The sequence below is a fragment of the Cynocephalus volans genome, chromosome 2 (assembly GCF_027409185.1).
Source record: "Cynocephalus volans isolate mCynVol1 chromosome 2, mCynVol1.pri, whole genome shotgun sequence".
Classification (NCBI taxonomy): domain Eukaryota; kingdom Metazoa; phylum Chordata; class Mammalia; order Dermoptera; family Cynocephalidae; genus Cynocephalus; species Cynocephalus volans.
Genome location: NC_084461.1, coordinates 19,782,470 through 19,796,309, shown reverse-complemented (window position 1 = coordinate 19,796,309; position 13,840 = coordinate 19,782,470). Strand labels below are relative to the sequence as shown.

General features: G+C 35.2%; 1 protein-coding gene across 1 annotated transcript; it reads right to left on the bottom strand.

Moving 5' to 3' along the window:
* Nucleotides 1–9,415: 9,415 nt before the first annotated feature.
* Nucleotides 9,416–9,982, bottom strand: LOC134370142 (myosin regulatory light chain 12B-like). The gene has a single exon (XM_063087148.1). It carries the CDS (start codon nt 9,959–9,961, stop codon nt 9,518–9,520), a length of 444 nt encoding a protein of 147 aa, XP_062943218.1. The 5' UTR covers nt 9,962–9,982; the 3' UTR covers nt 9,416–9,517.
* Nucleotides 9,983–13,840: the final 3,858 nt, after the last annotated feature.

The following is a 13,840-nucleotide window of genomic DNA, read 5'->3' as shown; positions in this document are numbered from 1 at the left end:
CTTCTGATAAAAACCCCAAGTTACATGCAATGATTACATAAATGTTCTGTTTGTTTTGGCTTTACAGTCTACAACAGGAAATCCTATTCAGTCCAGTGTAAACTCTCATTCAGCTTAGGCCTGACCCAATTTTGAAAGCCTGGAAGTGAGAGCAGAGACTTGAAAGAAATGGGCATAATCTAGCCTGGCTGGGCAGCTAGTGCTGGCATTTAGACTCCTTGGAGAATCTCTGTGAAGATAAAATTTGACACAATTCCTTGGGATGTAGTGATGCTTGAGGCTAACACCTAAGAGACATGGTTACCATGTCTCTTAGTCCTCATGGCTCTTGTCATCCCTTCTGACTGTTGGGGCACAACCTATCTCCTAGGCTTGAGCCCATCATATCTCAGTTGACAGTTGATGTCAAAAGGCACAAATCATTGTCCATCCATCAGTGTAAGCATAGTGTACTCCTTAGGAAGCCTGCTCTTTATTCTGCCCACAGGAAGGAAAAACTATCCCTAGACTTGTGGGTTAGAAGTCAGATATAGTTTCCCTCATCCATCAATCTTCAGGGCCCTCCATGGCAGCCTCTCCAAACAGTCCCTTTGATTGCCTCTCCCCTGACTTAAAATGTGATATCAAAGACCCATTCTAGTTTTCTCCATCTCAAGGACTGAAGAGCAATGCAGGTATACTAAAAATCTCCACATTAAGATACTCTTCTCAGCATCCTCAACCTCAGCTCTTATGCATTTCATGTAGGTGACAGACTAGCACTGGCCAAACCACCTCTACAAATTCCAGTGCATACATCAGTACTTCAGGATTGGGTGTGTTTGGTATGGACTCAGGTGTTCTCAGCTTAGAGCCAGGGCCTAACAAGGTTTCCTTTCTTTCTTTCTTTTTTTTTTTTTTTGTGTGTGTGTGTGTTAACATCTCTTTATATTAAACTGATTAATACTTTGTTGAGCTTTTATATATGAGAGGAATTCTATGAAACTTACTATCTAATTTAATTCCCATAACATGAATAGAATGTCTTTATGAATTTTATGTAGATGTTAAAAACTAAGATCTTAGATTTTATACAACTCATTCAAGGTCAAACTTTCTGTAAATGGCAGAGCTAAGATTAGACTCCAGGATTCCAACGCTTCTTATAAAAATTAGAGAGGTTTGACATAATGTCTTTTGAATGCTTTCTATGTGCCAGATATTGTTAGATTCTTTCACATTCGGTTACTTCATTCCTATGCAAAAAAAAAAAAAAAAAGGTATTATTTTCATCTAAGGAGAAAATAGGAGTGATTATATTCACTTTCCAAGGTCATAAAGTACATAATTATACAACCAAAGTGAGATATTTTTAACATAAATTCTAATCACATTCAATTACACAGTTTTGCCTTCTGACAATCATGTCTCCTCTGTGTCACTACAAATCCTGTCTACTGCCCTAGGCTTTTCTTCAATTGACTATTTTTATCAAAATTGGTAGGCATACATTTTCTATGACATGATTCTTGCAAAGGCAGCAACATTCATTAATTTTTTCACAGTACCAATAATTAATTTAGAACACTATCAAGCACTATGGAAAGAGTTAGGCATATCATAATAAATATGACATTGTATTGGCCTTGGTTAGTTCACACTTTTGTATGAAAGACACCAAAATAATTATAGTAGAGTGCTAAAATAATTTAGAAGTTGAAACAGTTACAACATGCTGTGGAAGCACCTACAAGAGCAGTTAAAATGAAACTAATATTTGAGGTAAGATTGAGGAACCAAAAAGTATACAAGTCAGACAAGGAAAGGGGATGGGTGGACACTGGAAAAGTAACAAGGGTGTGAATATGAACTTACGATTAATTTGGTATAATTGTAGCATCAAGTCCATGGAAAGAAGACAATACTGGCTGTCACAGAGGAAGGAAAAAGCAAATTGATTTAATATCTGAGAATGTTTTTTTCATTCATTTAATCAGTCCTTTGTTCTTCCAATCGTCTCTTAGTCATGTATTTCCTGAGTTCTTGCTAGCCACCTGAAATGAAATGGAAGCACAGTGATATGATAACTTGAAGAGTTGTCATATATGCATGCTCTGAGTATTTAGTAGCAGAAGGCAGAGGAAGATTTTCCACACGTATGGCACCTTTCTATACTGCCGCTTGGAACAGTGCCTAGGAAATGTCCTCGTGGACTGGCATCTTCAATTTTTTGAAATTAACTAATAGACTTTATTTTTTAGAGTGGTTTTAGATTAATAGAAGAATTCAGCAGATACCAGAGAAGGTTGTCCTATACCCCTCTCTACCCTGCTTCACCCCAAAACAGTTACCCTACTATGAATACATTGTATTAGTGTGGTACATTGTTATAATCGATGAACCAATATTGATACATTATAAATAGCTAAAGTCCATAGTTTGCATTAGGGTTCACACTGTGTTGTACAGCTCTATTGGTTTTGATAAATGCATACTATCCAGTATCTACCATAGTAAGGATTGTACAGGATAGTTTCACAGCCCGTTTAATTTGCTGCTCCCTAATGACATATGATATTGAGCATCATTTCATGTTTATTTACTATCTGTATATCTTTTTTGGTGAGATGTCTTTTCAGATTTTTCACCCATTACTTTTAAATTGTATTGTATGTTTCTTATTGCTGAATTATAAGTGTTCTTTGTATATTTGGGATAGCAGTCCATCATGAGATATGTGTTTTGAAAACATTTTCTTTCAGACTGTGGCTCAGCTTTGCATCCCATTAACAGTATCTTTTGCAGAGCAGACAGAGTAATTTTACTGAGCTCCAAATTATCCTTTATTTTTTCTTTTATGGATTGTAATTTTGGTGTTGTACCTAAAAACATCTCCAAACTCAAGGTAACTTAGATTTTTTTCCTGTGTGTTTTATCTTTTAGAAGTTTTATAGATTTGCAGTTCACATTTGGGTTTGTGATCCATTTTAAGTTAGTTATTCTGAACAGTGTAAGGTATGTGCCTAGATTTTTTTTTTTTTATGTAAATGTCCAGTTGCTCCAGCACAAGTTTTAAAAAAGACTATCCTGTCTTCATTGAATGGGCTTTGCTCTTTCATCGAAGACCAGTTGGCTATTTTTGTGTGATTCTCTTTCTGGGCTCTATTCTGTTCCATTAATCTATTTTTTTTTTTTTTTTTTTTTTTTTTTTGCTTACACCACTCTGTCTTGATTACTATAACTTTAAAGTAAGTCTTTGTTGATTCTTTGGGATTTTTTTTACATTAAAAAATTATGACATCTGTGAACAAAGACAGTCTTGTTTCTTCTTCCAGAATTTGTGTACTTTTTCTTTTTCTTTTCATTTTTGATTGCATTTGCCAGGTCTTTCAGTGTAATGTTGAATACGATGATAAGAGGAGACATCCTTACTTTGTTGCCAGTCTTAGAGAAAAAAACCTAGTTTCTCACCATCTAGCATATTGTTAGGTATAAATTTTCTGATGATGCTTCTTTATCAAGTTGAGGAATTTTTCCCCTATTTCTAGATCACTGAGGGGATTTATCATGAACAGCTGTTGATTTTTGTCAGATGCTTTTTCTGCACCTATTGATGTGATCATATGATTTTTCTTCTTTAGTCTATTGGTGTGATAAATTGCATTCATGTTTGTATTTGAATCAGATTTACATAGCTGAAATAAATCCTACTTGGCTGTGGTGTATAGCTCTTTTTTTCTTTTTTTTTTTTGCTCATATTCTTTAGAGGATTTTTGCATCTATATTCATGAGAGATACTGGGCTGTACTTTTTTTCTTGTAATGTCTTCATTTGGTTGACCTCATAGAGTGGGTTAGGAAGTGCCTTTCTCTCTCTTTATTCCCTGGAAGACATTGTAGATAATTGGTATAATTTTGTATGGAAATGTTTTGTAGTATTCACCAATAAAATCATCTCTTCTTATTTTTTAATTGGAAATTTATTAATTATTGTTAATTGATTCAATTTATTTAACACATTCAAATATTCAGATTCATTAATTATAGTAAGCAAATTTTTAAAGAATGCTCCCTTTTTACTCTCTTTATCCTTTTTTATTTTCTGACGTCCCATTCCACATTTCCTTCATTTTGATTGGCACTGAAGTGGTCTAGGCAATTTTAGGATCTTGCTTCGGATAGGATTTGAGTATAGTGAGTGTAGCTATGAGTTAATTCAATATTTAGTGAAGTTATGGATGGGTACCTAGAGTAGAAATGATTTCCTGACTACTCTAGCTGCCCACTTCATCAATTTACTTGGCATCCTGATACCACAAGTACATGGGCAGTGGGGAAGAAACAAGATTTTATATGTAGTCTGTGGAAAATTCTTCTCATCATGAGTTGTGCAAAATTGGAAGTTGAAGATTTGGTTCTCATTGACATCTAGTCAAAACTGAAGTTCAACCTTGTCAAAAAGTCTCAATAATATAGCATATAAAATAGTTATTACACTGTTTCATGGGAATGATATAAAATTGAATGCACTAGAATCTCTTTGATTGAGGTATTAATTTGCAACTACAATAATACAGCAACCACATAATTGTGCTAAATCGTACATTTCTTCCTCCAACTAACAGTTCTAAATTAACAAACTTTGATCACTTATGCTAAGTATTAATTATAGAAACATGTTATAAAATTGCTTTAACATAAAGGAAATCTCCAGAAGTATACTGAAAAAATATAGTAAAATGATGTTATACAAAGATAATGTGTAGAAATATCATAGTACTGACTAAAATTGGGGTATTTATCATTTTTAAAAAATTGTTCTGTCACTTTATTCTCTTCATTAAAAAAAAAACTGTTACACAGAATTTTGTATTCATTACTTGGTATTTTTCATTCTTTAGGAGGGTTCACCACATTTTCTATACTGCATGAAATTCAGATCTCATAAAACTTGGACCCACTTCTGATTTTTAGAGTCGGGGTCCTGAACTGGGTCTTTTATGTTAATGTCTACCTTTGGAAGGAGTTGAACTTCATTTGTCCTGGCCCAGAAGTTCACCAGAAGCTTACCTCTTCTCTCAGTAAGTATTTTTATATACGTAAAGGGCCTTAGGAAATACCCTGTTGGGGGCTGATATGGGTTGAATATTTGTTGCTATGTGATTATCTGTGTTGCCACAGGACTCTGTAGAAAGTTCACACGAAGGAGAAGGACCCTCACCAGAGGTACTCCTGGACCTTGGGCTTTTCAGCCTCCAAAACTGTAAGAAGTAAATTTCATTTTCTTACAAATTACCAGGTTTCAGGAATTCTATTCTGAGCAACAGAAAACGGACTGATACAGAAAATTGGTACTGAATAATGGAGTATTGCTTATGATGAATACTTGAAAATGTGGAAGCAGCTATGGAACTAGGTAATGGGCAGAGGCTAGAAGAATTTGGTGAAGCGGGCTAGAAAAAGCCTAGATTCTGGTGAGGGCTTAGAAGATAAAAAGACTAGGGAAAGTTTGGAACTCCCTAGAGATTGGGTAAGTGGTGGTGACAAGAACGCTAATAGAAGTGTGGACAATGGAAGTTATTCTGAGGAGGTCTCAGATGAAAATGAGGAGGACCTTCTGGAAATTAGAGAAAAAGTCACCCTTGCTGTGAATTGCAAAGAACATGGCTGGATTCTGTCCATGCTTGAAAGCTCTATGAAATGTGAAGCTTCAGATTGATGAACCAGGGTATTTTGTGAAAGAAATTTCTAAGTAGCAAAACATAAGGTAGCTGTGTTGTTACTTCTAACAGCTTATGCTGAATTACAGTAGAAAAAAACATGATGTAAAGACAAGATTTAAAATTAAAGGGAAAGTGGAGCATAAAAAATTGGAAAACTCTCTGTCTGGCCACATGAAGAGTGAAAGAGTATGTTTAAAAAAAAAAAAAGAGAGAGACAGAAAGGGAGAAAACCAAGAGTGTAGCCCAGCAACCATCTGCTAAGGAGATTAGCACAGAGAGAAGGGATCATCAAGAGAATGGAAGAAAGACCATGAATGCACTTAAGAGATCTTCAAGGATGCTCCTTCCATCACAGGCCAAGGGGCCTAGAAAGACAGAATGGGATCAGGGAACAGGTCCTGGGGCCATCTTTAGGCTTGCTGACCATTGGCCACCTCCAGATGCTGCTTTCTTCTTACTGGCACAGCACTCCTCAGCTGACCCAGCTGTAGCTATATTAGCCCAAGCTGAGGCTTGACCCACTGCTTCAGGAAATATAAGCTAGAAGCTTTGGTGGTGTCTGTGTGGTGTTAAGTTTGCAAGGTCACAGAATGCAAGAGCTATGGAGGAATAGCAACCTCCACTCAGATTTCAAAAAATGTATGAAAAAACCTAAGGACACAGGATGAGATGTGTTGCAGGAGCAGAGTCACCAAAGAGAGCTTTCACTAGAGCAATGCTGAGAAGAAATGTGGGGTTAGTGGTGCAGCAGAGAGCCCCAACCAGGGCTATGCCTAGTGGAGTCATGGTAGCAGGGTTACCACCAAGACCCCAGAACTGTAAATCTACAAGCATGCAATGCCAGCTTGGAGAGCTGAAGTATAGGCTGAGCCCAGGGAAACCATAGGGGTAGGGCTGCCTGAGGACTCTGAACCAATGTGCAGAGGATGCCAGGCATAGAGTTAAGGAAGATTATTCTCCAGCTTTAACATTTAATGCCTGCCCTGATTGTTTTTGGACATGCTTTGGTCCATTTACTCCTTTCTTCTTTTCTCTTGCTCCCTTTAGGATGAGAATACAAGTTTGTATCCTATGCTTGTCTTACCATTGTATCTTGCATGTAGATAACTTGTTTTGATTTCACTGATGGGACTTTGGAATTGTGAATTGTGAATTGTGAATTGGTGCTGGAACAACTTAAGACTTTGGGGCTATGGGGATGAAATGAATGTATTTTTATGTGAAAAGAACAAGAGATTTAAGGGACTAGGAGAAGAATGTATGGGTTGAATGTTTGTCCCTTCCAAAGCTTATGTTGAAGGTTGATCCCCAATGTAGTGGTGTTTAAAAATGGAGCCTTTAGGAGGTGATTGAATCATGAGGACACTGTCCTCATGAATGGGTTATTCTATTAATGGGTTAATGGAATAATTGGTTATCATGTGTGTGGAGTGGTAGGTTTATTAGGATAGTAAATGAAAATTTGTGCCATTCTCATCATATGATGCCCTGTGTTGCAACAGAATTCTGTAGAGTTCCCATCAAGAAGAAGATGGATGTGCTCCTTGGATCTTGGACTCTCCAGCCTCTAAAACTGTAAGAGGTAATTTAATTTCTTGAAAATTATCCAGTTTCAGGTATTCTGTTATCAGAAACAGAAAACGAACTAAAACAAGGTCCAAGACCAAAGCAGTGGTTTAGTTAGCTACTTTGCTGACCTCGTTGGAGCTTGACAAAAGAGGTAGGTGGTCCATTACTCATGTGCTGTAGTTGGTGTTTGTTTGTTTGTTTGTTTGTTTGTTTGTTTGTTTTATTCTTTCTTTCTCTAATTCTCTCTCTGTGAAACTTCTGATCTTCTATAACAGAATTTGGGAGGTTTCCAAGAGCAAGTTTTCTTTGACAGGAGACTGAGGGCAATCTCCTATTATGTTACTACCTGAAGTTGGAAGTCTTGCACAGTTTATTTTTACTTAACCATGTGCTGATTGGCTTCCTATTTGTATGTTTACAATTTTTATTAACAAGCTTCATGTTTTCAGATTATCATGTTAAATATTGTTATATCCTGCATTTTTAGCATCCCCAGGGGAAGTATGAATGCAAAGCTAAGACACATACCTGTTAGTGGACACCTTTGTGCTAAGACTTTTATGCAGATTACATTTTATCTTTACAAAAAATTCATGTAGTAGATATCCAATAATTAAGATAATTTTATAAATCATGAAAATGAGGTTATATAAGTGTATCAGTCTGTGTTCTCCAAAGGAACAGAACTAATTGGATACATATTGCACTTGCTGGAAATTCAAGCAGGATTTCTAAGTTTCAGTCTTGGGGCAGGATCCCTTCTTCTCCAGGAAACCCTAAGTTTTGTTCTTAAGGTCGTTAAAGTGATTGGATGAAGCCCACCCACATTATGAAGGGTTATTTCCTTTACTTAATGTCAACTGATTATAACCACATCTACAAAACACCTTCACAGCAACATCTAAACTAGTGTTTGATCAAGCAACTGGGCACCATACCTCAGCCAGGTTAAATACATAAAATTAACGATCACAATACGATAACTAGATTTTAAAAATCACGTAGAAAGTTGCTTTAAAAAGTTTGTGGAAAGATTTGTATTATCTTTTAATTCTATTTTCCATGAACTTTTTGAAGTACCCTCATCTAATACAAATAGTAGAGCCCATTTTCAAAGATGTATTAGATTTCTTGTGTTAGTTTTCAATCAGAATATCACATTTTCTTTTTTTTTTTTTGTGACGGGCCTGCACCGCACTCAGCGCACCAGCCATCCCTATATAGGATCCAAACACGCGGCAGGAGCGCTGCTGCGCTCCCAGTGCTGCACTCTCCTGAGTGTGCCATGGGGTCGGCCCACATTTTCTTTTTTTAATAAATAAATCTTGAAGTTAATTTCAAAGTAAAATATTTGTGTGCTTTGTTCTAGAATAGCAATGTTATATAAAAATTCACTATATTTTTAAAATATAATGGTTTTATATAGGATCTTTATATATACATTGAAATAAGTCTTAAAATCTCAGATATGCCTCCGAGTTGTCTTCAAAATAACCAAACACTGAAACCTCAAAGCACCAATGAGTGCGGATTGTTAAGGTGGACAAATGATAATTTTATTGGAATAAATTACATCCTCAGGGTAGAGAAGGTAGTCTAGATGTTAATATATTCAATAATGTGTAATTACATGAATAGATGGGCCAAATTTTAAATTCATGTATGACTTAAATCTACTTAGGAAGTTCCATGTAGAACATATCAGTGTTACATAAAGAATGTTAGTAATAATCAAATTAAAAAAAACTTAAAATTATTTTAGAAAATGTAAAAGACTATTAATTGCTTACCATTACATGATCATTAACTGCTCTTGTTAATCTAATCATGGCTATTTTTCTAATTAAGCAATTTGATCATATGGTTGATTACATTAACACGTTATTTCTGTATTGAAAAATAAATTTTCGTGTCATTTTTTAAAATTTCAAATAGTACTTTTATTATATAAAAATGTAAAAATCCAGCTGAATCAGAAATACGGATATATTTTCCTGAGCTTTCACATTTGTTGATTTTATTCGCAATCTCTTTTTTAACACAATTTACAACCTCATCCCCATTTCCAATCTAGTTATACAAGTGCTAAGTGGCAGAAAGATCTAGAATAAATACATCAAAAAAAAAAAAAGCAAAGCTGTGAAACTAAACTGCATGCAACAGGTTCTGTGAAGGTGGGGGAAGTGTCTGGGAAATAAAATAGAGTAAGAAAACATAATTGGAAGGTTTTAGCTGAAGTCCTTTCAGTCATCCTTGTCTTTTGCTCCATGTTTTAAGAATGTGCATGGACTCAATGTAATCAAAATCCCCCTTTTTGTCAATGGATGCTTCTCTGTACAGCTCATCCACTTCCTCATCTGTAAACTGACCTCCCATGGTTGTCAGCAGCTCTCTCAGGTAATCTTCCTGGATGGTGCCAGTTGCTTCTTCATGAACGCAAACAAAAGCATTTCTGATGACATCTTCGGGATCTGTGCCATTCAACTTTTCACCAAACATAGTGAGAAGCATGGTGAAATTGATGGGCCCCGGGGCCTCATTCATCATGGCGTCCAGGTATGCGTCAGTGGGATTCTTCCCTAGAGAAGCAAGAATATCATGCAAATCTTCCTTGTCGATGAAACCATCTCTGTTCTGATCAATCATGCTGAAGGCCTCTTTGAACTCCTGAATCTGTGACTGGTCAAACATGGCAAACACGTTGGATGTTGCGCACTGCGGGTTCTTAATATCATTTTAAAATTTTAAATTTATTCTTTTATTCACCAACATCAAAACAGAAATGCAGCTCATCTAGTCTTTGAGTTGCTGTGACTCCAATAAAATTGCTTGAATTGCTATGACAAATAAAAGAGAATAACTGTAAATTATTTACAAATAATATTGGAGGCTGACCCTAAAATTGTTAGGGAACCAGATTCTACTGTGATCTATCAAGGCTGAGATAGAATGTGTTATATTTTCTATTTACAACAAATACAAAATATTACGCTTTCAAACACTATCATTTTATTTCACTAATAAAATTACTTAAATGAACCAATGTCCATTTAAAAATAGAAATAAAGACGTTTCTTAATGCAGATATTAATTAATTAATTAATTAATTAATTAAGAATATTCATGAGATACAATGCAGGTATTTAAAGTATTTAAGTCTGTAATGTTGTTTCTAAGTTGATGTACTACAAAATGGTGCCAAGAAAACAGTTTATTTTTAACTTCCATATAATTTTGTTTCTGCATATTCCTTTCTTGTGAAGTACATTGCAGTAAAAGTATGGATTCTGGATTTAGCTAAATCAGCATATACATGCTGCATATACATCTTGTCTCTACAATTGACTGGCAGTGTGACAGTAATATTGCCTACTTCATGGATATTTTTAGGTATCTAAGCATAGGGTGTTTGTACTAGCCAATATTACTGTAATTAAAAGTGATTTCAAAATAATAAACACTTTTCTATTGTATAAAAAATTATTTTATGCATCATGAAAAATATTTGTGTTGAATTTTCTGTTTTATTAAACAAATCCTGAGTGTGTGGTGTTAAAAGAGAGAAAAGAGAGCACAGCAGTTAAGATTTTGAGCTCTGGATAATGGAGCCGTGCATTAAAATCTAATGTTAATCCAATTCCATATTCTGTTACCTTAATCAGGCTGTTAATATGTGTGAACCTCCTTTACTTATCTATAAAATTGGTATGTTTATATCTGTCTGTTTCATAGATAAGAACATATTAAGCATGTTGAAATAATGACATGAAAAAGAAATTAATAACGAGAGCAAGAAAATCCAATAGAAGTGGGGGGAAATAAAGAAATAAATTAGTAGAGATAGAGATTTGGACTTCAATTCCAGGTAAAGGCAAGACATTTCTCTCTAACTATGAGGAAGGAGCACATACACATTAATTTTATACAATTGAAAAAGCTACAATCAAATAGTTTCTATTTTCTATGGGAATCAAGAGGCAAAATCAAAAACAATTCTTGAATTAGAATGCTTAAGCTGCCAGGCACATCCTAGCAAAATGTTTTGTGTGTGTTCCAAAACCATAACAAATGCTTTTAATAATGTGGATTTTTCTTAGTAATTTACAGTGATTTCTACTCAGCCTAACATTGTTAACCTTGGAAAGCACATAACTACTATCATGAGAAGCATGCTTAGCAAGGAAGAATAAAAGGAATGTTGATCAATTTGTGGATGGTAAAGCCTCTGGCTTTTTTTTTTTTTTTTTTTCTCTCTCATAATTGCTTTGGCTATTCAAGGTCTTTTGTTGTTCCACATGAATGTTAGGTTTAGTTTTTCTATTTCTGTGAAGAATGTCATTGGTATTTTGATGGGGATTACATTGAATCTGTAGATCACTTTGGATAGTATGGACATTTTCACAATGTTGATTCTTCCAGCCCAAAAGCAGAGAATGTCTTTCCATCTTTTTGTGTCCCCTTAATTTCTTTCAGCAGTGACTTGTAGTTCTCATTGTTAAAATCTTTCACTTCCTTTGTTAAATTTATTCCCAGGTATTTTATTTTTTGGGTGACTATTGTAAATCAGTTTATTACACTATAAAGCTATAGTACCAAAACAGCATGCTACTGGCATAAAAATAGACATCGAGACAAATGAAACAGAATAGAGAACCCAGAAATCATCCCAAATGCTTATAGCCAACTGATCTTTGACAAAGGCATCAAGGATATACATTGGGGAATATAAACGATGCTGGGAAAACTGGATATCCATATGTAGACGAATGAAACTAGACCCATACATCTCACCATATACCAAAATCAACTCAAAATTAAGGACTTAAATATAAAAGCTCAAACTATAAGAATCCTAAAAGGAAACATAGGGGAAACACATCTGGAAATAGAACTGGGCAAAGATGTTATGAATAAGAACCCAACAGTACATGCAGCAAAAGAAAAAATAAAAATAAACAAATGGGATTATATCAAACTAAAAAGCTTCTGCACAGCAAAAGAAATAATTAATAGAGCAAAAAGACAATCTGCAGAAAGGAAGAAAATATTTACAAACTATGCACCTGAAAAGGAATTAATATCCATAATATACAAGAAACTCAAACAACAGTAAAAAGACAAGTTACCAAATTTAAAAAATGGGCAAAAAGCTGAATAAGCATTTCTCAAAAGAATATATACAAATGACTTATGAACAACAGACTTAAGAAAAAATGCTCAGCGTCACTAAGCATCAGGGAAATGCAAACCAAAACCACATTGAGGTATTATCTCACAACAGTTAGACTGCTCAGTATCAAAAAACAGAGACTAACAGATGCTGGCAAAGATGTGGAGAAAGAGGAACCCTCCTACACTATTGATGGGACTGTAAATTAGTGCAGCCATTATAGAAAACAGTATGGAGGCTCCTCAAACAACTAAAAATGGAACTGCCATAAAATCCAGCAATCGTACTGCTGGGTATATACCCAAAGGAATGGAAATCATCATGTCAAAGGGATACCTGCACCCCCATGTTTATCACAGCTCTATTTCTAGTAGCCAAAAGTTGGAACCAACCTAAATGTCTATCGATGGATGACTGGATAAGGAAAATGCATTATGTATATAAACAATGGAATACTACTTTGCCATAAAAAGGAATGAAATTCTGCCATTTGGAGCAACATGGATGAATTTAGAAGAATTTGCATTAAGTGAAATATGCGAGGCACAGAAAGAGAAATACTTCATGTCCTCACTTACAAGTGGAGATAAAAAACTAAATATATAAAAAAGAAAGAAAGAATGATACAATGAACACAATAATGCATTGAACTTTCAAAAGCAGAGAACAGAACTGAGGCTAGTAGAGGAGGAAAAGAGGTAGGGGAAGGGGAGGTTGGCAAGAATATTGTAAAGGGCCCCCCAAAATGATTACATTGCATAATGCTGAATTTACTAATTCCCCTGAAAAATAAATTTTAAAAATTTCTGTATGGTATTGTGTATAGGAATAAACTGAAAAATTGTTGCTTTGCCTCCCATGGATTGTCACCCCTCTTCCACTGGGTGACGGAGCCACAAAGGATTACTCAAAGCCTATCTCTTCTGAGCAGTGAGAAGCCCCAAAGTGGCTAATCTACCAGAACCCTCAAGAGAGAGGCATTCCTTCCATTTGGGAAATTAACCACGGATTGGGGTTCTCTTCCTTCATTTATTCTCCAGACCAAGAAGTTACAGGAAGAGAATATAGGTGGGGTTATAGTTTAACAATATAGGCTGTTAACATTCAGTAAAATAAGCAAAGTGACATTCCATAAGGCAACTTAAGTGATCTGCCAACAAAAGCTTGATCTCAGCAAACATTCCTTCTCCCTACAGAGGCTTCCCAGTATCATTACATATCAATCAGTAACTTGTCTGTCTTTGAACCAGCAACCTTGCTGTGTTACAATTCTTTATCTTACAACACAGACTATAGCCTGGAGAAATTATCTCATTTATTGCAAGGTCAACATTTTATATATACTTTTAAGAAATTAGACTAAACTTGAAAGTACAAGAAAGTAGGACCTGTGAAATATA

Coding starts and splice junctions, on each gene's coding strand:
- LOC134370142 (XM_063087148.1), bottom strand. CDS start 9,961: ATGTTTGACCAGTCACAGATTCAGGAGTTCAAAGAGGCCTTCAGCATG.